Source organism: Nuphar pumila, chromosome 11 (genome assembly GCF_984573655.1).
Source record: "Nuphar pumila chromosome 11, dmNupPumi1.hap1.1, whole genome shotgun sequence".
NCBI lineage: Eukaryota > Viridiplantae > Streptophyta > Magnoliopsida > Nymphaeales > Nymphaeaceae > Nuphar > Nuphar pumila.
This window is the reverse complement of record NC_143259.1, coordinates 102246618-102271851: the sequence shown is the minus strand read 5'-3', so window position 1 is coordinate 102271851 and position 25234 is coordinate 102246618. Positions and strand designations below refer to the sequence as shown.

General features: G+C 37.3%; 1 protein-coding gene across 3 annotated transcripts in view; it reads right to left on the bottom strand.

Moving 5' to 3' along the window:
• Positions 1 to 25234, bottom strand: part of LOC149822635 (primase-helicase Twinkle, chloroplastic/mitochondrial-like) — a 106220-nt gene that overhangs the window by 42645 nt on the left and 38341 nt on the right. For all 3 annotated transcript variants that reach the window (XM_089979934.1, XM_089979935.1, XM_089979936.1), the window contains exons 6-9: positions 11458 to 11541; positions 11305 to 11385; positions 11136 to 11201; positions 10939 to 11055 (exon numbers count right to left, since the gene is read on the bottom strand). In XM_089979934.1, the coding sequence (XP_089836060.1) occupies positions 10939 to 11055; positions 11136 to 11201; positions 11305 to 11385; positions 11458 to 11541 (348 nt within the window). The remainder of the gene's footprint in view (positions 1 to 10938; positions 11056 to 11135; positions 11202 to 11304; positions 11386 to 11457; positions 11542 to 25234) is intronic.

The following is a 25234-nucleotide window of genomic DNA, read 5'->3' as shown; positions in this document are numbered from 1 at the left end:
ATTGAAATACCCTTGATGGGTATTTCAGTTTACATACACAGAATAATATATATATATATATAATTTAACATTTTTCCTCAAACTTACGGTGTGATCACCGAAAGTTTGCTAAGAAGAGATATAAACCGAGGTGAGGCCAAAGCTTTAGTGAAGAAATCTGTCAACAGATATTCCGAAGTCACATAAGGCAATTCAATAGTTCCTCACAAAATTCTTCTCGAACATAGTGGCAGTAGTCTATCTCTATATGTTTGGTTCGTTCGTGAAAGGTATGGTTGCTTGCAATGTAGGTAGCACTCTTATTGTCGCAGCACATCTTCGAAAGACTAGAGATGACTAAGCCTATATCTTTGAGTAGACTCCTTAACAAAATAATCTTCATAGTTTTGTCATGGCTCGATATTCAGTTTCGGTGGATGACAGAGAAACTTTCTGCCTTTTTTTACATCTCCAAGATATAAGAGTCTTCTAAAAACACACAGAAACCAGTAGTTAAGACTCTATCTTTAGGATTACCTCCCAAATTTGCATCAATATAAGTAATTAAATCTAAAGAAGAAGAGGAAGATAGAAATAGCCTTTTTAATTATAGAAATTTCGATATACATGACAATTCGCAGAACAACACTAATATGCACCGTAGATGGGGAATGATGAAATTGACAGGTTGAGTGTACCACGTGAGAAATGTTTGGTTTTATGATGGATAAGTAGGTCAAGGATTCAATCAGTTATAGGTATGGAGTTGGATATTCAAGAGGAGTTTCATCTTCCAATCTTAATTTTACATTTACAACTTCTGACGTGTCCACCTTCTTATCATTAGAAATTTCAGATTTGGCAACAATATATGTAGCCAACTTCATTTGAGACAATCCTCTAGGTGAATAAGCTACTTCAATACCTAAGAAATATCTTAGAAAACCAAGGTCAAACATATCAAAATGTTTTTTGAGAATATTTTTAAGTTCACTGATACCCTTTCTGTCACTACTTGTAATGATCATATCATCAACATATAATAGAAGAACAACAATGTCAGTACATGTATCTTTGACAAAAGGTGCAGTGTCAGTAATAACAAGATTTATAACCCAGGTTTAACATAACTTTACTAAACATATCTTATCAAGCTTTGGGGGCTCGCTTAAGCCCATATAAAGTTTTTCTTAACAGAAGAACCTTTCCCTTCTCGATTTCAAAACTGGGAGGAGGATCCATGTACACTACCGTATTTAGGTCCCCATTCAAAAATGCATTCTTGACATCAAATTGGTAAATAGGTTATTTTCTAATAGAAGCTAAGGCAATTGGTGTTCTAACACTAGTCATACGAGCTATGGGAGCAAAAGTTTTTCATAGTCTATTCCATACTCTTGGGAATATATTTCTAATGATCTATCATCTTTGGTTTTGACTTTATAAACCCACCTATATCCTATAGTCTTTTTCTCTTAGTAGTTGGATTTCCCATGTCTTGGCCTTTTCAATGACTCCTAGCTCTAGATTCATGGCATCAATACATTCAAAAATTTCTTTAGCTTCGTTGTAGGTTGAGGGTTCGTAAAAGGAATGGAAAGACATAAGGCAGGCTCTATATCTAGGTAGTTTCATATGACACAAACCTCTAAGTATTGATGTTCTACTAGATTTCCTAACACTAGTTTATCCTAATATTTGGTTTTGTGAATACCTATCAAGTACACAAAGAGTATGCAACAGTTCTTCGAGAATAGATTTGAACATCATGATTCTGAGTATTCTCCATAGGAACACCATAGTCATCAATACGCATATCATCAAGATCATCATCAACATGTATAATTTCATCAGAAGCCTTCTTTGGCAACAAATCAAACAAAAAGGAATACTCAGCTCATCCTTAAGCTTATAAAAAATAAAACCATTTTCGTTTTCAAGAAATTTTACATTTCTTGAAACATATAATTTGTCATTTTTCTTATCATAGCATCTATACCCTTTTTTGTTATTAGCATAAGAAATACATATTTAATGACTATGGGGGATAATGTCTCTTTTTTCAATAAGTACAAAAAATTTACATAGTCAAATTAAATCTAGACATGATTGATAAAGTTTTTCAATTGAGGACATGTTTTGTAAAGAGAATGAAGGAATACAATTGATAAGATTATTGCAGTTAATGCACCTTCAACCCAAAACCTTTTCGGAACATTTTTTGAGATAAGCAAAGTTCCCATAGTTTCAATGATATGACGATGCTTTCTCTCAGCTAAGCCATTTTGTTGAGAGGTATTTGGACAAGATTTTTTTATGAGAAATCTTGCTTTCTTTCATATAATTGTTTAAATCACTAGACAAATATTGTTCCCTTGAGTCCAACCGAAGGATAACAATATTGGTTTGAAATTGGTTTTGAACAATATTGTGAAATTCTTTGAAGCATGAGAATACATCGGTTTTTTGCCTAAGGAAATAGATCCAAGTATACCTAGTATAATCATCAATAAATATAACATAATAAGAGAGCCCTCCTTTTGTCATGACCGGAGACGGTCCCCATACATCTGAATGCCCAAGTTCAAAAGGTTTAGTAGAGATAAAAGTTTTAGAGCCAAAAAGAATTTTCTTTATTTTTTCAAGAACATAGTCATTACATATGAACTCTTTAATACAAGAGTCTTTTAAAAATGAAAAAAGAGATAATTTAGATACATTAGGGTGACCTAATTTTGATGTTACATAGAAATATTTTTTTCCTTAACAACATTACAAAATGATTCTTTTAGAAGATGACGAGAATCCATGTAGTAGAGATTTTCCCTTCTATGGCCTTCCCTAATCAGCTTCCCTGACTGTCAATCATGCACCCAACATTTGTTTGATGAGAAGGAGACATCATACCCATAATCTGAAATTTGAGAAACTGATAATAAGTTCAAAATGAGTTTTTGAACAACACAACTTTAGGTACTTGAAAATTTTTTGAAATGTTTGAGAAAGTTCCAATACTTTTAATTTTTAAATTAGTTCCATCAACCGTAGAAACACAAGAAAAAAGTCTCGTGCATTCGGATAAGAGGGATTCTAAAGGACTCATGTGAAAGAAGGCACCGGAGTCAAGAATTCAAGAAAGCGTACATGGAGGAAAGGTAGTAGGTATAGCAGCACCATAAGTAGATGTGGAGGAAGTCTTAAGGAATAGTTGTAACGCTTTTGTTAAATGATGAATAAAATCTTTAAGGTCCCCTCCTTTCATGATAGCCTCATCACCTTTTTTGGGTGATGTCTCTTCAACAGTTGCTACCTTCTTTTTTAGCGTGGGACACTCTGGTTTGATGTTTCCCGACTCTTGGCAAAAATGAAAAATAACTCTCCTCCTTCCTCCATTGTTATTCTTCCAAAAATGAGGAGGTTTGTATGCTTTAACATGGTTGTCAGGTCTTGACAAGGCTAGAACCTCCTCACTCTCTTTAGTCATGCCAAGTCGGGTCTCGGCTTGGTACACCTCTCCAAGAGCATCATCAAGAGACGTGATAGTAGTCCTATGTAAGATATTGGACCTAACTAGATTAAATTCGGGTCTTAACCCGAATAGGAATATAAACAAGTGTTCCAACGCAAGTTGTTTTTGCCTTGTTTAAATAGCGGGGCCTTCCCACTTACGCTCAAATAAAGTTAATTCATCCCAAAGAGGTGAGAGAGAACCATAGTAGTCTCTCACACTCTTATCTCCTTGTTTAATCATCCAAATTTTCTCCTGAAGAAAATATTTTTGTGACAAATCCTTTTGCACAAACATATCTTTGAGAAAAATCCAAGCATCACATGCTTTTTTGAATTTGACTATACTTGCCGCAATTTTGAGAACCATATTATTAAGAAACCAAGAGAGAATTTGAGCATTCTCGGCTTCCCAATCTTCCACCTTGATGTAGTATTCTTTTAGTGCATTCTCTCTTTTTTCATCATTAAGAGCTTTAACTTGCTCACCATCATTTTTGGTGAGTATGAGTTATGGTTCATATATAATACCACTCACATACCCCCGTAGCTTTTTGCCTTTAATATGATGCTCCATAGCGACAACCCACATCAAATAGTTGGAGTCGTTTAGCTTGAATGTGATCAAAGTCATGGATTCTTTTACGCCCATGTTGATAGAGAAGAACCAAAGAATATGGAGAATCTTTGCCAAGCAACCATGATCTTTGGAGAAGCTTTTACACAATCCCAAGAGCCTTAGGCTCTAATACCAAGGTTTAAAGAGAACACAAAGAGAGTGCATACGCTAGTCCACCAAGGGACAATACAATCACAAAGTGAGAATAACCTCAATAACACAACACACACACAATAGCCACAAAGGGCCAACACAAAAGATATAAACATAAATTAGATTCATAAAATGCTTAACAAAGCATTGAAAAAATACGAGAGGGAATGCCTTTAAATAGGCACTCGAAGACACAAGGAGGCTGGCCCAACTAGCCATTGGACCAGTCCCAATGGCTAGACCAGCTCTAACAGCTATATTTACAGTCGTTGGGATGGGTCCAAGACCAGCCCCAACAACCATAAGGTACAAAATGAAAAAGAAAAAACAGAAAAATAAAAAATAGAAAAAGACAAGTCAGTCCCTAGTGGACCGACACCTATTACATAGTTGAAATGACTCAAATACCCCTGATGGGTATTTCATTTTACATACACAGAATATATATATATACATATATATATACATAATTTAACAGTATTCAAGCACATAAAGCACAAAATTGTGGACAACAATTCCAAGTAGCGGTGCACATTGGGCTCGCTGAGCACTGGCCCGGGCCTATTTCTGCATGACCCATCGGGCTTTGACTGTGACAGTCTAGAAGTGATCGACCATTTATTAATGAGCCCAGTGAATATAATCATAACATTTACTGCCAAAAGCATGCATGATAGAGCAATCAGGATCCTAGTTAAAAACTCGTCGGGTCAACCCAGTGACTCGGTTGACTTGGCCGGGAACGCCCAGTTACTGGGTCAAAAACGAGTACAAACTCGTTTTGTACAAAACTCGGTCGAGTTACCGAGTTGACCCGGCCAAGTCATGGGCGAGTCATATATATATATATATATATTATGAAATAGAATATAAATATTATGTATATTATATATAAAAGTATGGTTATACATAAATTAATAAAATTATACATTAAATATATTATAAAAAATGTCAAATAATGCATATTATATATAATATATTGATAAAATACTATAAAATATACATAGTATATACAGATATTTATATATTTTATATAAAATATAAAGTTAACATGACCCGGTCGAGTCACGGGTCACTCAAGGATGAGCTTAGTGACGAGTAAACGAGTTTTAAAACCATGATCAATGCTAATTGAAGAGAAGAAAATACATTGATTTTCACCCTAGATTAGAAAGAGGCATGTGATTGATACAATACACAACTCTATGAAATATTTTCATAAATCACTCATCTCCCGTGACTCAATCAATATGGTCAATGTTGTCTCTACAATATGCGGATGTTTCTTTTCAGCCATCTTATTTTGTTGGGGTGTCTTAGGGAAAGACACTTCTCCCATTATACCATTATCATGCAAAAACTAAAAATAAAAACATGGACATATACTCACCACCACGGTCACTATGACAATGCATGATTTTACGAGAAAATTGGGTTTCAACTAGAGTTACCGGAAGCGCCTAGCTAAAAGGGGAAGCGCGCTTCAGAAGCGCGGAACGTCGCGCTTCCGAAGCGTGGGGGGAAGCGTCCCCTTTTTTGGGAAGCGCGTCCCCCTTTTTTGGGAAGCGCGCTTCCCTTTAATGGGGGATGTGTTTCCCTTTAATGGGGGACGCGCTTCCCTTTAATGGGAAGCGCGCTTCCCCCACGCTTCCCCCTCGCTTCCCCCACGCTTCCCCTGTTTTTTTCAATTTTTTTGTATTTTGTATTTTTTATTTTTATTTTTTTCGCTTCCCCCTCGCTTCCGAGACGCTTCCTATGTCGCTTCCGAGACGCTTCCTAGGTCGCTTCCGAGACACTTCCCGAATCGCTCCTAAGTGGTCCCCCGCTTCCCCGCTTCCTAAAATTTTGAAAGTGCCTCGCTTCCCGCTCCCGCTTCCCGTATCGCTTCCCGCTCCCGCTTCCTCAACTGGCAACCATGGTTTCAACCATAGTCACTTGTATCGTTAGAGGTTTCTCTTAGAGATTTTCAAAATTTGATAAATCTCAAAAAATTCTCGAGAGTTCAAAAAATTGAAAAAAATATAAATAACAACAAAAAAACTAAGAAAATAATAAGTTTTGTATTATTTTTCTTCAAAAATATAAATAAACATGTTTTAAATATTTTAAAATATAAAAGAAACAAAAACATAGGAAATGCAAACTTAATTTAAAAAAAAACTCAGAAAATATCGTGAACTTATTATGAAAATATCATGATATTTTGAAAATATCGTGATATATTCCCGATATTATCCACAACCTTGAAATTGCCAATAATATCGCGATATTTTCAAAATATCGGCGATATCAGTGACTATGGTTTCAACATAAGATTTCCATTTTTTGAACATTTGGAATACTTGATCCTTGTGTTTCAAGAAATAGATCCAAGTAAATTTTTGCAAAGTCATCAACAAATATAACATAGAATTGGCATTTAGACAAAGACATAATTGAGGTTGGTCCCCACACAACAAAATGGATCAACTCAAGAGGAAACGAAACTCTTACATAAACGACAACTGGGACATAAATGAGACTCTTTGATAGATTTATTCTTTAAAGAAATAAGTCCATCAATACACAAGGGCTGAATGAACTTGAAGTTGCAGTGGCCAAGCATACGATGCCACAACTTTAGTTCTTTATTATCAACACGAACTTCAAACACAAGAAAGAGAGAATTACGGCACGACCTATTCACCAAATAGCATTGAGCTTCGTTGATAACATAAAGTTTGCTTCTCTCTCCTTCAGCGAGGGTCGCTTTCGTGCAGAGGTCCTTTATAGAAACATAAATAGGAGTAAAGATGACATGAGCATTAGACTGATCTAGCAATTGAGACACTGAAATCAGATGAAATTTAGGTAGGAAGCATCTCTCCCAGGTTTCCATATACAAGGTACATCCAACAACCATCCACGATCGCAGGAGCATCAGGATCTACTCCCCCACATGCGAGGGGTGGGAGTGAGATCCGAATCCAAAAATTTGATCCAAAATGTTAATCCAAACTTACTTGATCCAATTTTGATCCATTTGGGCCAATTCGGGACCTAAGGGTATTTTAGTAATTTTGCCCACAAAAAATTTATAAGAATTTTCTGTAATATATCTCAGAAAATTTATTTTTGTATTTGGTTCCTATTTTGTGAATTTTGGAACCTCGAACAATACAACAACAACAACAAACAACAACTACGCCTTCATCCCAAAATAATTGGGGTCGGCGATATGAACCAAAAAAGAAAATCATTATGGGTCTTCCACATGAATCCTTCTCCTCCAATCATTTCTATCCAATGCCATGTCCTTGGTGAGGTTCAAAGCATTCATATCCTTTCATATCACCTCCATCCATGTCTTCCTAGGCCTACCCCGACCTCTTTTAACTAATATATTTTCCCATTTCTCCATCCTTCTAACTGGAGCATCATTAGGCCTTCGCCGAATATGTCCAAACCACCGTAAATGATTCTCTCTCATCTTATTTTCAATGGGTGCAACGCCTACCTTCTTACGTATCTCCTCGTTCTGAATCTTATCTTTTATTGTATTTCCACACATCCATCTCAGCATACGCATCTCAGCTACACTCATTTTTTGAATATGATGTCCCTTGGAACCTCGAACAATGTTATATTATTTTTATTTTTGGTAGGAGCTGGATCTTACGTATCCAGATAGTTCTAGTACCCGATAAGATTCGTTTTGTGGTATTAGAGGGTGTAGTGGTCCATGAATAGATTTTTATTTTTTAAGATTCGGATCTGAATCTATTTTCTTGATAGAACTCCACATGACCAGTGGCTTCATTCGTTTGGGCCTTGAGGGAGGTGGCCACTTGTGTGGCCAACCATGGGCTAGCCACCTCTCCTCAAGCCTCATCGGGCTGGAAAGGAGGCGCCGCCTACCTTGGCCCATCCTCCTCTTTTGGATGGCTCCTTATTGGCCAGGCAAGAGGAGAATAGGACAAGGAGAATGTTGAAAACTAGAAAGGTATTAGAAAGACAGACTACCACAACGTGTAGGAATGATGATTGTGCCTATATACGTGACAGGATGATGTTCTCCATCACCAGTGACCATGCTATCTTTCCTATGATAAGGTACAAGGCTTGAAAGCTTTCCCGAATCACCTGTAACATGATGTGCAGCACCGGAGTCAACCAACCATGAATGTTAAGTACTCTATTGTGGCACTGAAGAGTAGTCCAAACGGGTACATTGTGCCATGAATTCCACCTGTTTCTCTTGAAACACCTCATTGTCTAGCAACTCCTTTTTGTAATTCAACCTGACTAAAGGCCATGCTCAACGCATTGACATCCTGGTTGGAGTTTGCTATAGATGTTGCATAGTTTGGCATGGTTTGCTGAAATAAATTTGGCCTCAGAGCTGTGGAAGGCAGATATGCACGAAAGCATGGGGGAAAAGGAACAATAAGAGGCTTTAGCAGTCCGAACTTGTGTGTCCTTTCTTCCCACAGATCTGGCAAGTAATATTTGGGTGTGGTCAACCTGGAGGTATAAGCAGGAGACCACAACCAGCATTTTCTTCACAACTTCGGCCATGTCCAACTCCTAATCTACCACCAAAATATTGTCCGAGAGAGGCATTTCCCACCATCATAACCTCATGTTGTGCTTGCTGGTCCTCTTTCTTTAAACACGATCTCCGAGATTCAAAACCATCAAGTTACCCCATCAAGTCAAGGTTGCTGATGAAAAGAACCATTTGCTTTTTCCAATTGATGAAATTTGATTCATTCGATTTTTCAGTCACCAAGTGACCCAGAAAAGAGGAGTTTATAGGACTCGAAGACATGACGAATAAGAAAATAACAAGGAAAGAAAGCAAACAGGGTAAATATAGGTAACAGCTGAATGCAATGCTAAAGGAAGAGAACAGATATTGGTGTTAACAGGTATTAACGTCAGCCTCTTTTTTTTTAATAAGTTAGAATCAAAGAAAAATAGAAGTGAGATGACAAAGCAGCTGATTTATTCACAAAGTCGCTCTCATGTGCTAGATATTGGGATCTTAAAAGCAAACTGTAGATGGTCATAACAAACCCATGAAAAGTTTGAGGGGTGTGTTAGAGATGTTGTTGGCCTATGTTCTGTGAGCATTTATGTTATTTGTGTATTGCAGGGTAATCTTGTGTTATTATCTTGTGTAAAAGGGAATTTTTGTAATTATTGATCATAAGTTAATATAAAAGAGGACGTGACCTAGAGAGAGGCACAATCCAAATTCTTTTTACCAAATTCTCATTATTTTCACTCTTCTATCTTCTCCTACAAGAAAACTGCAGGCACGCACTCTGAGGCAGCAGATTTGTCACAAACACATGGATAATTGGAAACCGTTCACTTAATTATAAATGAAGACAAGATTTTTCCTTATAAATGTGTTTTTCTTTATGTTTGTAAACAATAAAAAAAATCTAAAAGGTTGGCCTAAGTCGATATCAATGGTCCAAACCATCATAAATACAGTTCAGAACACTAATCCCTATAGCTATGGAATACAACATAGTTTTTCAATTCTTCATATAGTTTCACCCACTATGCAACATAATATATATAAAGGTAAGTCAGGCCCGCCAGGTCACACCAATAGCCCATGGGCTGACCCATGCTCAGCCCAAACAGGCTGGGTTTCGACCGGGTAGCTAATGGGTAATGGTGGTCGAGGTCGGCTTGGAACATGGCCTTGAAATTAGTAATGCCAAGTGCTTGGGTCTAGATCAGACATCTGACCCATCTGAATCCATAAACTGAATTTGTACAAAGAAAAGAAGATCCAGTTAAAATTTTCCAGGTTCGAGATTTATTTTATTATATCCAATCGGCCAGGTTCAAGTATGATGTGCTCAATTATCATTGATCCGGTCACCTGCACCAAATCATATCTGACTAGACAAAAAGCTGAACTAGAATCTGAATCCAACATGGAATACATAGGCAGATTACAATCGGTACCAATATGTCCTTAATTCGACACAATGACAAGCAGCTCGAAATGACCTTCTTTTCTTTTTCTTTTTTTTGTGATATGTAAACTAGGGTTAGGCAGATCCCTGCTAGGATAAGGAAAAAAACAATAAAAACGACAAAATTACAAATCATGAGTACAAAGGAACCATCCAGGAGGTTTATCCTTCCATATTCTGTTTGACATGATAGGTCCCACAATATCCCAGATGCTCCATAATTACTGTTATGAGGTATCCAACTGCAAATAACTTGGGGGAGGCTTCTTATCCAATCATAAACATCATAGCATGTGGGGGTAAATGGGTGTTTTCTTGTAATATTGAAAATCAAGATATTACAGTAGAGCATGAATATGGCAGAAACCAATATTCACATCAAACGCAGATGCTGTGATTCAAGATAACATTTTGGCATATCCTGGCTTGAGAGTCAAGAAAGAGGAAGCAAAATATCCAGCCTCCAACCCAAGGCCCAAAAGAATAAATAAATATTGTTGGGCGACTTTCTAGCATGCAGCCTAAACTCTAAAAGAACCATAACCACTAAGAAATTTAAACATAACAAACAAACAGCAAGTTTACTTCGTAGAAGATGCAGAAATTGGGATTTCACATCCCAATGCAAAACTAAACATATACCTATTACCTAATGAACACAGAAGGAATAAAATTTAAACATTTAATATTAGATCAAACCTCTTCTATAGAAGGCAGTTCTTTCTCTGAAACCTTTGGAGGTGCTCCATCAGGAACACTCACACAATTGGGATAACCTGCTTCTTCCATTGAAAGCTTATCTATTTCTCCCTCAACCTAGAAGGAAATTCATAGACAATAAGGGGCATGAAAAAACATAAATATAATCAAGTGCAAACCGGGGATCAAGATATTACTATGATAATATCTTTTGCTAGTTTGATATCTTCCAGCCCATACAATATCTTTTCAGAATCCTTTTCCTGTAGATAAATTTAGATCAACATTTCATTAAATGAAGTTTAGTTTTATTATAATATATATATATATGTAAAAATACACAAAACTTTAAATTGTTAGCAGAACCTGCCAAAATTTTTTTTGAGGACCACGGTACTTGCAGCTGACAATCTGCTCATTCCGGCTGTATGGAAAAGCAATAGTAATCTATGAAGAGAAAGCAGATAGTCAGCCAAGATAACAAAAATGTTAGACAGTGACTAAAACAGTCATAAGGACCTCCTTGTTTCTTATAGTCTGCATAACTCCATTTCTTCTCAAGGTTTCCCCAGTAATCATTCTCTCAGCAAAGTACCTGAGTATCTACAACAAGAAGTCAGAGACAATAAGGGAAAGACACTACATCAGAATGCATTTTTGTTCTTGATAAGCAACAGATAATAGCTTTATTGTTGTCTAAGAACAGTAACCTTCACTTGCAAAAATAAAAAAAAAAAGGATGGATAAGAAAGAAAGATCATCTGTATTTGTCATTTAGTTATTATATCAAATGAAAAGAAAGGATTCATGTGGAAGACCCAAAATGAATTTCTTTTTTGGTTCATATTGCTGACCCCAATTGTTTTGGGATGAAGGCGTAGTTGTTGTTGTTGTTGTTGTATCAAATGAAAAGAAAAAGTAGTGATGAAGTAATGATACAAACAATACTAAACACACAAGAAAAGCAAAGAAAAAAACAAGGGGGAATAACCAAGCGTTTCAGCAAAAACAAGTTCGCATTGTGTTTGGATAATGGTGATGACCTAGTTTTTCCCAACATACAACTTGCTCTGGACCTAAAAATGGGTCAGCCAGTTATCGAGATTGACTTTGTTAATTGGGGCTGAACACCCCAATCACACCCTTGTAAAACCTTTATATTTTGGATATTATTAATAAATAAATAATTCGTCTTTATCTTCGAGTTAGAAATGTGTTTCTATCGTTTAAATCTCGTTTATTGGTGTTTAAATGCTCAATTACTCATTTTTGGCTAACAAGGGTAAAATTGGTAATTTTAAAACTATTTCAAATATTTAACAATCAATTATATTACTTCTTATCAAAAATATGTTTTTAAGAGTTTTGTAAAATATTGGTGTGATATCATTGAATTTTGAAATTTACTAAATGAATTTAGCAAGTTAAAAATCTTAATTTTTAACCAAGGGGCATTTTGGTTATTTTAAACAAAAGAATTATTTAAAATATTTGATCTATGTTTTGCAGTAACCAAAATTGGTGAGATGGAGATGTTGATGTATACGGCGTTTTCTGCTGAACAGTTAATATTTATTGGTGGTTCACCATATTTTTCTGGATTTTTTGGGATTTCATATTTTTAGAGTTTTTTGCATTTTTGACTACGCACCAAGTGTTTGGTGCATCGTTGCTTGAGCAGTCTTTGTGGATTTCGAAACTCCTCGGTCTTTTGAGTTTCGATTTGTTGTTTTTCATATTATTAAAGTAAATTTCCTTAACTAAACTTGTACACAACATATTTAGGCACTAATTGTGTAAGCATGATGTTGTACTAAATATTTCATTGAATTGCAAATACAAGTTATGCGCGCACACCGCACGTAGTTGTGGATATCTAGGAGTACTATGGTTGCCTATATGTTTAACTGATTTGAGTGTAGAATATACTAAAAATGTGATACTTACGCTAAGTATCAAAACAGCTATAACCAATGTGTATTGAATGCAGTGTTATTAAAAACGCGCCTCAAGGCGCAAAAAGCGCGCCTCGCCTCAAGGCGAGGGGCTTTATGCCTTGAGGCGCAAGGGTAAAGCGCAAAACCCTCGAGGCGTGCGCCTCATAGGCCTTGAGGCGCACGCCTCGAGGCAAGGCGCGCCTCAGGAAGAGGCGTATACGCCTCAATGCATTTGGTCAAATGAGGGTCAAAACCCTCATTTGACCAAAAGTTAGGGCTTAAATAAACGCCCCGACTCTAATGAGGGTGAAAACCCTCATTTTTTTCTTACGCCTGTTTTTTTTCTCACAACAGTCACACTCTCTCGGCTCTCACACAGTGGCGGAGCCAGAAGTTTTTCGTTGGGTGGGCAGACTTCGGGTGGTGATGATCGACCTCTATCGGTGGCGCAATGGCTCGAAGCCTCCGTGGTGGTGAAGATCATAGATCAAGATCGAAAGCCTGTTTCGGTAGTTGAGCCACCTCCTTCTCGGTGGTGATCCAGCAGCAAGCCAAAGGTCTTCCAACTGAGGTGCCTCCTCAGCTCCCTCTCGGAGGGGACGGTCCTCGCCACAACATGAGGCGGAGCAACTCCCTCGGCTGGCTCCATCCCATGTCCACCGTCTCCTGCGTCTGGGTGCCATAGGGTACTCTGTATCGCAGGGAGGCTTGATCTCCACTCCTGCACCACCCTGCTCTGATCTTCTTCGACAAGCATTCGCAAGGAAAGAATGCAACCACCAAATCGTGCGGAATGAAGAAGAAGACCCTTTAGTTTATTTTACTTTCGTCTGGCATTTAATTATCTTTTTAGTATACACAGCATGCATATCTTATTTCTTTCCCGGGCTGCAAACAAATCTGCGTGAGTTGCATACTCACGCAGGGTGTTTGATCTCGCAGTACGCCCAAAAAGATCTGCAGATTCCTGTTTTTTTTTAGCCATATATGTTATGTCAGAAAATCTTGATCTACGAATCATGCAGATGTGCGTGATTCATAGACCATAGTTGTCTGGTCTGCAGCAGTCGATCTAGTAGTTTGGGAGAGCGCAGTTGGTCCTCAATCTGCCTCGCATTATCGGCTAGATGAAGCCAGCGTGAGCACTTCGTAAAAAAAAAACTCTGATTTAGTGCGATGGAGCGTCAGCAACCTGTGTACATCACGCTGCAGATCATCGCTGATCTGCAGCCCTGTGCATAACGAAAAAATTAATACAGTCGTGGTCTGCAATGAATCAATTTGATATACACTCGTAGATTTGCTCAGATCTGAACACCCTGCACAAAACGTAAATTTTTTTATTTCTTGTTTTGGGTCGGTAGCATATCGGCACCAGCGTGGATCAGATCACTGCGAGTCTAGATCTGTTGATCGTTGACATTCAGCATAAGTATTGAAAATATTTTTTCTCCTATACGCTGACCTGCGAAATCAGCAGATTGCACTGTTAGGTCAGTTCAGCATGATCAACGGTGAAGTTATTGATTATTAGCTTTACGTGTGTGCTGCAGTATATAGTTAGGTTAATCATTTTTTTTTCTTCATTTCTGCAGATTCTTGTTAGTTTCTTGATAGGTAAGTTTCATATTTATTTTCTAAGTAGCCAGATTTGTTAGGGAATGCTAGAAACTTACTAGAGGTAATTGCTACAACTTGAGGGGCTTAAGTCCACCCATGCAACACACAAAGCTCCAGTTGAGTGCTACCGGAAGAATTTCAAGGATGACCAAAACATGAAAGACACATTTGGGTATAATATCTGAGATTAGAGAACTTAGCGACTTTGAAATAATATTCACACAATTGATCACAAATATATTTACACAAACACCACATCTACTTCACTGTCTTGCTCATCTAAGTAATCGAACTTTCTTGAAGTACAACCAACAGCAGTTTTGCATCAACAAGAATACACGACCCTGACCCTTTTCCTTTACCCACTCAGGGTCCAAAGAAACAACAAAAATAAAAAGGAAAGAATTAGTAAACTTGGACAAAAAAACAGCAGTTGTTGCTTCATCAATAAAGCATTTCTTATTTATTTATAATTTTAGATAATTTTTATAGTTTTTTTTAAGTTTTAATACAAAAAAATTTTGAGGCTTACGCTTTGCGCCTCGAGGCTTACGCCTCGCCTCAAATTTTGGCGGAGCGCCTCGCTACGCCTCAACGCTTTTCACAACACTGATTGAATGCAATGCGAAATGCAAATCAGGTAAATGCCTGTGGTAAGCATATGGTGCAAATGCATCACCCAATAAATTTATTTTTATTGTATGCAACACTTTCCTACTCACACGCACCACTTAGTTATGGATATCTAGGATTGTTATGATTGTAGTTTGGAGATCATGCTGAGAATGATTTGAATATATGAGAATAGAAGTGATTTTCTTGTCGTAGTTCGGAGATCATGCTCGTCATGATTTTAGATTGCAAAATATGGAGTATTTTTGTTGCAGGTACATGTTTAAGCATGCATTTGTATGAATGAATGTTGCATAAATTGATGTGTTTGACATGACCATATTGAATGCTAGTGTGAAATAATAATTGTGTAATCATGCACAAAAGCATGAGTGATAGAATCATATTCATGATAGGATTATGCAAATACCGTTATGCATGGACTGATACGTCCCGTGCTCTTATGAACAAACCATGATTTTTGTGAATGCTATATATATATATATATATATATATATATATGAAACACATTATGCATGAAATGCTTGCTTTGCATAATGATTTATGTGGTGAAACAATGTATATATCACTTAAGTCATGTGCGCATAACTCGAACTACGTAGGAGTTACGTATGTTGAGGTTTAGTTGCTTCGTATTATAAAATATGCATGCTCACGTATGCATGCATAGAACTCATGTTTTGGTTACGCATGCTTTGAGGTTCAATTTACGAAATGCAATGTTTCTTGTGATGATGATATGATGCGTAGAATAATATGCTTTTGTATGATATGATTTAAATGTCACGTGATATGAAATTATGAATGCATGTGATAAATGTTTAAGTTCAATAGTGAACTAAAGTTCATAGAACCTTATTGGTTAAATGTGTGATTTTATGATTTAAGTGTCATACGAAGTGATGTATGATGTGATGCATATTGATTGTATGCATGTGTGTGTCTGTATTGGTGGATATCGACCCTTAGAGTGGTCAATTTTATTGATGCATGCATCACAATAGTTTTCACTGGATATGATACCCATTGAGAAATTGTTCCCAAAGCATTCTCTATGAGGGTGTGCATGACCAGATCAGGTAATCCAGCTAGAGCGGTAAATCTTTGTGAGGAAGTGCATTGTCCAAGAGCGGGTAGCCCGCGAAGACGGTATATTCCTATGAAGAAGTACATTGTTCAAAATCAGGCAGACCATCCGTCTAGGGCGGTAATTCCTTGTAAGATTGTACATTTCACTGACTAGGCGATCCGGCATGGATCTTGTGAATATTTATATGATTAAATGAAATGTTATGATGAATTATGGTGATCTTCTGAATTGATTGAGATAGCTAGTTATGAATCTATAGATTTAGTTCTTTTGTTGTAACATGATTATATACTGAACACATATGTGAGAATCAGATCCTTATTGATTTTATATCTTGATATGAGGTTATGATTGTGATACTTATGTTAGCGTATAGGTGAATGACACATGCTTATAAATGACTAGTTTTGACTTATTAGGTGAATATTAATCATGCTTACATAGTTTCATTGCAAATGATTGCATTATGATTGTTTGAATGAATATATCACACCTATGTATCATGATTGATGTGTATCATGAATATCTAACTAAATTACTTAAAAAGTATGTTCGTGTGTTTCACGCTGGAATGGTCAAATGTGATTTGACTTATTGTTTATAAGAATTATGAATACATATGAAAATGATGCAATGATCTGAATATTATATATATATATATATATGCGATGATAAATGGGCAAGGGTTGCTAGGTCGTCGCCCAAAAGCGACGCGTCACACCGGCGCCCGGGTGTGGTGTCAAATAGGCAAGGGTTCCCTCACTTTGTTGGACGGGGGGGGGGGGGTAAAGAAGATAGTTCAAGACCATAAAATTAGGTTAGCCAACATAGGGTCTTTAACTGGTAAGTTGGTAGAGTTAGTAGATGTTATGTGTAGGAGAAAGATGGATAGTTTATGTCTATAAGAGACCAAATGGGTATGTGAGAAAGCAAAAGTGATAGAACCTTGGGGATATAAGATTTGGTATACAGGAATAAATAGGAATAGGAATAGAGTAGGGATTGTTATTAGTCGTGAGTTTATAGATAATGTAGTTGAGGTCCGTAGGAAGGGTGATAGGATTTTACTTATTAAATTAGTATTAGGTACGGATATTGTTTCAAATATTTGGGATCTATCATTCAAAAGTATGGAGAAATTGATAGAGATGTTAATCATAGGATAAAGGTTGGGTGGATGAAATGGAAAAGTGCAACTGGAGTGTTGTGCGATCGTAGAATGCCATTGCGGTTGAAGGGAAAGTTTTATAGGACGACTATTAGGCCCGCTTTACTATATGGTACGGAATGTTGGGCTGCCAAGAGACATCATATTCAAAAAATGAGTGTAGCTAAGATGCGTATGCTTAGATGGATGTGTGGAAATACAATAAAAGATAAGATTCGAAACGAGGAGATACGTAAGAAGGTAGGCGTTGCACCCATTGAAAATAAGATGAGAGAGAATCATTTACGGTGGTTTGAACATATTCGGTGAAGGCCTAATGATGCTCCAGTTAGAAGGATGGAGAAATGGGAAAATATATTAGTTAAAAGAGGTCGGGGTAGGCCTAGAAAGACTTGGATGGAGATGATAGGAAAGGATATGAATGCTTTGAACCTCACCGAGGACATGGCATTGGATAGAAATGATTGGAGGAGAAGGATTCATATGGAAGACCCAGAATGATTTTCTTTTTTGGTTCATATCGCCGACTCCAATTGTTTTGGGATGAAGGCGTAGTAGTTGTTGTTGTTGTACAAATATTATTAATATTATTAGTGTTTATGCACCTCAAGTAGGTTTAGATGATTCCATTAAGCATCAATTTTGGGAAGATTTAGATGGAGTAGTACAAGGAATATCTTATGGAGAAAAGTTTTTCATCGGCGGTGACCTTAATGGACATGTAGGCATTAGTAGGGATGGATTTGAGAGTATCCATGGAGGCTATGGTATAGGAGAAAGAAACGAAAGTGGAGAAAGGATTTTAGATTTTGGTTTGTCCTTTGATATGATCTTAGCAAACACTTGGTTTAGGAAGAGAGAGTCTCACCTAGTAACATTTAAAAGTGGGGTTAATACGAGTCAGATAGATTTTCTCCTACTTAGAAAGAGAGATAGGGGTTATTGCATCGATTGTAAGGTTATACCAAGAGAAAGTGTAGCTACACAACATAGAGTCTTAATTTTAGATCTTTGAATTAGAAAATGCCACAAAAGAGATAGACATAAGATAGATCATAGAATTAAGTGGTGGGCACTGAAAGGAGCTAAACAAGGAATGTTTGTAGAGCAGGTAGTTAAGGAAGTTGATGAGTGTCTCGAGGAGGATTCAGAATCAATGTGGAATAAGATAGCGGGTGGCATGAGAAAGGTGGCTGAGGAGGTATTGGGTGAGTCTAAAGGCGGTGCACCGCTAGGTAAGGATACATCATGGTGGAACGAGGATGTCAAATTAGCTATTAAAGTTAAAAGAGTGTTATAGAAATCTAAGTAAGAGTCGTGATAACGAGAATTTGGAGAAATATATGATAGCAAAGAAGGAAGCTAAAAAAGTAATTCGAAACGCGAGGGATAAGGTATATAAGGAGGTTTATGACAAGTTGGATACCAAAGAGGGCGAAAAGGATATTTATAGGCTTGCAAAGATGAGAGATAGGAAATCGAGGTATCTGGGTATGGTTCGATATATCAAAGATGAAACGCAAAGGGTTTTAGTCAAAGATGAGGAGATTAAGGAGAGATGGAAAGATTATTTTGATAAGCTATTTAATGGAAGTCATGCTCAGGATCTTGGAGACTTCTCCATTCATTTTCATGAGATGAATTGTGACTTCATGCGCAAGATTCAAAAGAAAGAAATTGCAGAGGCTTTGAAGAAAATGAAATCAAGAAGGGCAGTTGGCCCAGATGGTATACCTATCGAGGCTTGGAAATGCTTGGGAGAGAAAGGTTTAGAATGGTTGACAAATCTTTTTAACAAGATTTGGCGAACAAATAAGATGCCTAATGAGTGGAGGAAGAGTACTTTGGTGCCTCTATATAAGAATAAGGGTGATATATAAGATTGCACAAACTATCGTGGTATAAAACTCATGAGTCATACTATGAAACTTTGGGAGAGGGTGATTGAGTCTAGGTTGAGGAAGGTTGTCATGATATCGGAGAATCAATTTGGTTTTATGACTGGAAGATCAACTATGGAAGCTATACATCTTCTTAGACAACTTATTGAGAGAAATAGAGAGAGGAACAAAGATTTGCATATGGTTTTTATTGATTTGGAGAAGGCATACGATAGAGTAACTACGGACGTTCTCTGGTGGACAATGATGAAGAAAGGTGTTTTTCTCAAGTACATTAGTATAATATGTATGAAGGAGTAGTAACCAATGTCCGCACTTGTGGAGGGATGACAACCAATTTTCCTATAACGGTTGGGTTACATCAAGGATCTGCATTAAGCCCTTTCCTATATGCTATAGTGATGGATGAGCTTACGAGATCAGTTCAAAAAAATGTGTCGTGGTGTATGTTGTTTGTTGATGATATTGTTTTGATTGATGAGTCTAGAGTTGGGGTTAATGCTAAGTTAGAATTATGGAGACCGACATTGGAAGCAAGAGGTTTTAAGTTGAGTAAGAGTAAGACAGAATATATGGAATGTCGGTTTAGTAAGCAACGAAGTAGTGATGGGAGTGTAGTGAAGCTTGGTGAGCAAGAAATACCGGTGGATGACTGTTTCAAATATTTGGGATCTATAATTCAAAAGTATGGAGAAATTGATGGAGATGTAAATCATAGGATAAAGGTTGGGTGGATGAAATGGAAAAGTGCAATTGGAGTGTCGTGCGATCGTAGAATGTCATTGTGGTTGAAGAAAAAGTTTTATAGGACGACAATTAGGCCCGCTTTACTATATGGTACGAAATGTTGGGCTGCCAAGAGACATCATATTCAAAAAATGTGTAGTTGAGATGTGCATGATTAGATGGATGCGTGGAAATACAATAAAAGATAAGATTCGAAACGAGGAGATACGTAAGAAGGTAGGTGTTGCATCCATTGAAAATAAGATGAGAGAGAATTGTTTATGGTAGTTTGGACATATTCGGCGAAGGCCTAATGATGCTCCAGTTAGAAGGATGGAGAAATGGGAAAAATATATTAGTTAAAAAAGGTCGGGGTAGGCCTAAGAAGACTTGAATGGAGATGATAGGAAAGGATATGAATGCTTTGAACCTCACCGAGGACATGGCATTGGATAGAAATGATTGGAGGAGAAGGATTCATGTGGAAGACCCAGAATGATTTTCTTTTTTGGTTCATATCGTTGACCCCAATTGTTTTGGGATGAAGGCGTAGTTGTTGTTGTATATATATATGTGATGACTTGTATAACTTGAATGCATATAGATTATGCTTTATTATATGAGTTAAGGTTGAATAGGATATTAAGTGATAAAATGTTTTTAAATGCTTTATGCTCGAATGCTTGAAATAAATGACTCATAGGACATTGTTCCCTTGTCTATCACTTGACGATTGATGAATAATATATCATGTCTTTAACTTTAAATGCTTGATATGTTTTCTTTATGTTTGAGTTTGGGATGCTTTACCAGACTTTAGTGAGTTTGACCCTGTTTTATGGGAGATATGTAATGCAGGTAAAGTATAATGAGTAGTTGGAGCAAAGGACTGGTCGAGCTGCATCCTCGAGGGTCCACTCTTACCTTGCGATCATGACATGATCTTTTTGTTTTAAGTACTTGATCATGTAGAGACTGAACTATTGCTTTTATACTCTGATTTGAAATTAAATTAAAACTCTTCATATTTCAGTTTTATATTGTACATGGTTTGAAATGTGTATATCCCGCACATTTTGAATTGATTGCTATTTATTTTTAGTGTAACACCTCCCAAAGTCTTAACCGTTTTTTAAAATCATTTCTACATTATAAGATTTGATTTACTTATACATGTCAAAAAAAATTGGTCTCGAAATTTCAGCATTTGAACAATAATTAAGGTTAAAATTTTGGGGGTGTTACACCCCCCCAACCAAAGTCCACCCTTCCTTTTTCAACTCATCTCAAAACATTTTCTGGACAAGTGAAGCTGAGAAGAAGACTAACTATGATGGCATTGATGATTAAGAGAAAGAAGTGTGAGACTAAAAGGAGAGAAGAAAAGGATGATTGTGATAGCAATGCTGGAGGTGGTGAAGGTGATTATGATGATCATGATGAGAAATATATTGTTGTTCATAAAATGATTGTAATGATGATTAAAGAAGAGGAAGAAGAAGATAGTTTGGGAGGTATAAAGAACAGAGCAAAGGCAAAGGCAACTGAGGCATTAGACCAGCTCTTGTCTTAGCAACACAAACAGGATAACCACAATTTTAGTGATAATTTTGTAGATAAAATCAAGCGAAATAATTGGCTGATAATTGGTTAGCAGAGATGCCTTCATCTTCTTATGAATCAACACAATGGAAACATTATTGATCTGTTAAAAATAAAATTGTATTCAAATACCCGCTAAGGGTATTTCTGTCTTTTATCATATAGTACAGTCCACTAGGGACTGAAATGTAATTTAGCATTGTAATAAATAACCTGCCCAACAGTCATAATATGACTGTTGGAAGGCAGTGCAAAGAGCTGGACTGCCTCCCATGTGCTGTAGTGAGGCTTTATAAATAGAGCCTCACTCCCTTGTTATTCCTCAATGCTCTTAGAAGCATTTGAAGGTTTTCTCTAGAGTTTTTTCTCATCTTATAGGCGTGTATGCCTCTTGCGTTGTTTGCTATTTTTATCTCTTTTGAGATTGTATTTGGTCCATTAGTGACCAACCTTTAAGTGAGTTTATTAAATCCCTTTGTTGGCATTGTGTTTGTTTCATTATTGTTTCATTGTACCTTGTTTCATTACAGCATCTTACCTTGAAAAACTTCGAGACATCATTACAAACATGATTCTTAATAATGTCCCAATAAGAGCAATAGAAGATACCCGAGAACCTCACACGAACTCTTTAGGGTCGCTGCACCAGCATCGACGCAACGTGGGTGCAACACCAGGTGCAGCTAGCATAAGAATGTGCGGTCAACAAATACTCAGGGTTATAGATGTCCATAAATAGACTCGATCAACTATGACCGAGTCCATTTCTGTCCAAGTAAAAAAAAAACTTGAACAAAATCATGTTTGGTGGGGGGGTTAGGGCAAGTAAAGATTATAGATGGGTTGAAAGCTTGAAGCAACAAATGAAGAAATAAGTGTCGTACACTACTATGATACTTGGGATATTGTTGAAAGCAATTGATTAGAATGAAGTAGGATGTAAATATGTGTACGAAGTGAAGCATAAGGCAAATGGAAGTATAGAGAGGTATAAAGTATTAGAATATGGATCGGATATGGATCCATTGAAGGATCCATATCACGTGTATATTTATGTATTTTGTATTACTAATGCAGGGCAGTTTTGTCCATGCAAAAGAAGTTGTAACCCTATTAAACTTAACAATGTTTTAATGCAGCCAATTGAGATTAGAGCGGCTGTCGATTCTTAACAGGTACCCGAGTTATCTTTCTTCTCTTTCTCTTCTCATTTCTCAATCCTTGCAGCAGTTTTCTCATGGTATCAGAGCATCGACCCCTCTGGGAATAAAAAGGGCCTTCATCGGAACCGAGAAAAGTTGTGTTCCCTTTCTCGTCAAAGCTGTGTTCCCCAACTTCTTGTCTTCCATTTTGTCTCACGCAAAGGCTGCTGACTGAATAAAGCTGCATTGTTGTCTTGGTTTTCTAGCCATCAAGTTTGTCTCATCTGAATAAAGTTGCACCCTTGTCTTCTAGCCATCAGGTTTTACTCCTTTATTTCTCGTCTCATCTGAATAAAGTTGCACCCTCTTTCTTCTTGTCAGGTTTTACTCCTTTATTCTTCTTGTCTCATCTGAATAAAGCTGCCCTGGAACAGTTTTGATTCCTCATCTCATGTGACACCTGGTAAAGTCTGGTCACACAAGTCCCTTTTATTTTTATTTTTATTTTTAATTTTGCTTTGGTCCACGCAACTCAGCTCTGGTCACGTGAACACCTCCTGTTCACGTCAGTCGTGTTTTTCCCTGTTTTCACATCTTCTTTCTCCATACGAGTCCTTTGGTTTTATTTCACGTAACCTGTCCTGGTCACGTGAACATCATCTGTATCACGTTATTTTCTCATACGAGTCTCCTCATTTTCATTACTCATTGATTGAGTCAGATCTGAACCCTATACAAATTTGCTCAAGCACGCAGCAACCGAGTCTTTACATTCCTTTTCTTTTATCCACTGTTATCTATCAATGTTAGCATTTCTCATTGATTGAGTCAGATCTGAACCCTACGCAGATTTGCTGACGTAAAGTTGCTTTCCTCTTTCTTGATTCTCCATTACTCTGTCGTGACTAGTGACATAATCTCCTTTGTGTGTCGGGCCCTGCCACAAAACTGTTCTCTATCATAAGTTTGCAAATGGACAATTCAATCAACTCGGGGCTTTCCTCCAATTTTCTTGGACAACTGGTTTCTGAAAAATTGAATACCAATAATTATTTGACCCAGAAACGTCAAATCACTCCTTTCATCCGAAGCCAAGATCTTTTAGGCCACTTGGATGGCTCTACTCCAATGCCTCCAAAATTTATTCCACAAGAAGCAAAAGAAGATGGAAACTTACCAAACATTGTTCGTGATCCTACTTTTGTTACTTGGATGAAGCGCGATCAAGCTCTCGTCGCGTACATTACTTCGACACTAACACAAGAAGTACTAGTTTCTATTCCTGATGATTGTACAGCTAAAGAATTGTGGGAGAATCTAGCTCAGACTTATGCTCAAATATCAGAGGCTAAGGTGTTGTTTCTCAAACGCGAATTTCAGCTTTTAAAAAAAGGGACAATGACTATTATTGAGTTCTTAAATCAAGTCAAAAGCATCACAGATCAACTAGCCATTGTTGGATATCCAGTGTCCGATAAAGAAAAAGTGCAGCAGACCCTGAATGCCTTGGGATCAGAGTATCATGTCCTTGTGACTTCCTTACTGTGCTTGCCTATGTTACCTAGTTTTGAAGATTTGCGTGCTAAACTGTTCCAGTATGAGATGTCCTTGAAAAGCATTTCTGATGCTTCAACAGGGCAATCATCTATGCATGATGTCCTTGCCACCGGGATGACTGCTGATCGTACACGAGGAGGGCGTGGCAACATAGGTAGGGGAGTACAAATCCAGAGTGGACGTGGGTTGCTACCTACACCAAATGTCACTCCCAGTCTGACAAGGAATGTTCCCACATGTTACCAGTGCAACAAACGTGGCCACATCAAAGCCAATTGCTGGTTCAATCCTCAGAATCCTCAAAATCGCAATAGAATACAAAACAATAGAAATGTTGTTACATCAGGATCTGCGGGTACCTTTCGTGTCAGTGATGATGCTAAGGATCTTCTCTTGTCAGTTATGGCTAACTTGAACCTGAAGCAGAATGATGATGGAATATGGTATGTCGACTCTGGGGCAGCTGCTCATGTCACTGGCAATGCAGGTAAGTTCTCTACCTTGATCCCTTATTTTGGAAAATCTAATATTGTAACTGGAGATGGAACTCACCACTCTATCTCAAACGTAGGCAACGTCTTCATTCCTTTGTCCGAATCTTTATCCATTCCTTTATCTAATGTTGTGCATGCACCAAATATAAAGAAAAATATAGTCTTTGTTTCCAAGCTTGTTGATTCTACCAATTCATCTGTTGAATTTACTCCTACTTTTGTCTTTGTCAAGGATCTTCAAACGAAGAAGACGTTCGCTAAAGGAGAGCGACGGGGAAACATATATATCTTTAATGAAGATCCAGCCTCCAATGTTCTGAAGCCTTCCAACTCCGATCACGTCTCTAGAAGTGTTTTAAGTATATCTCAATGTAATAAGTCAGAAATTTGGCATTCTCGTCTTGGTCATTGTAGTCAAGTCTTTAT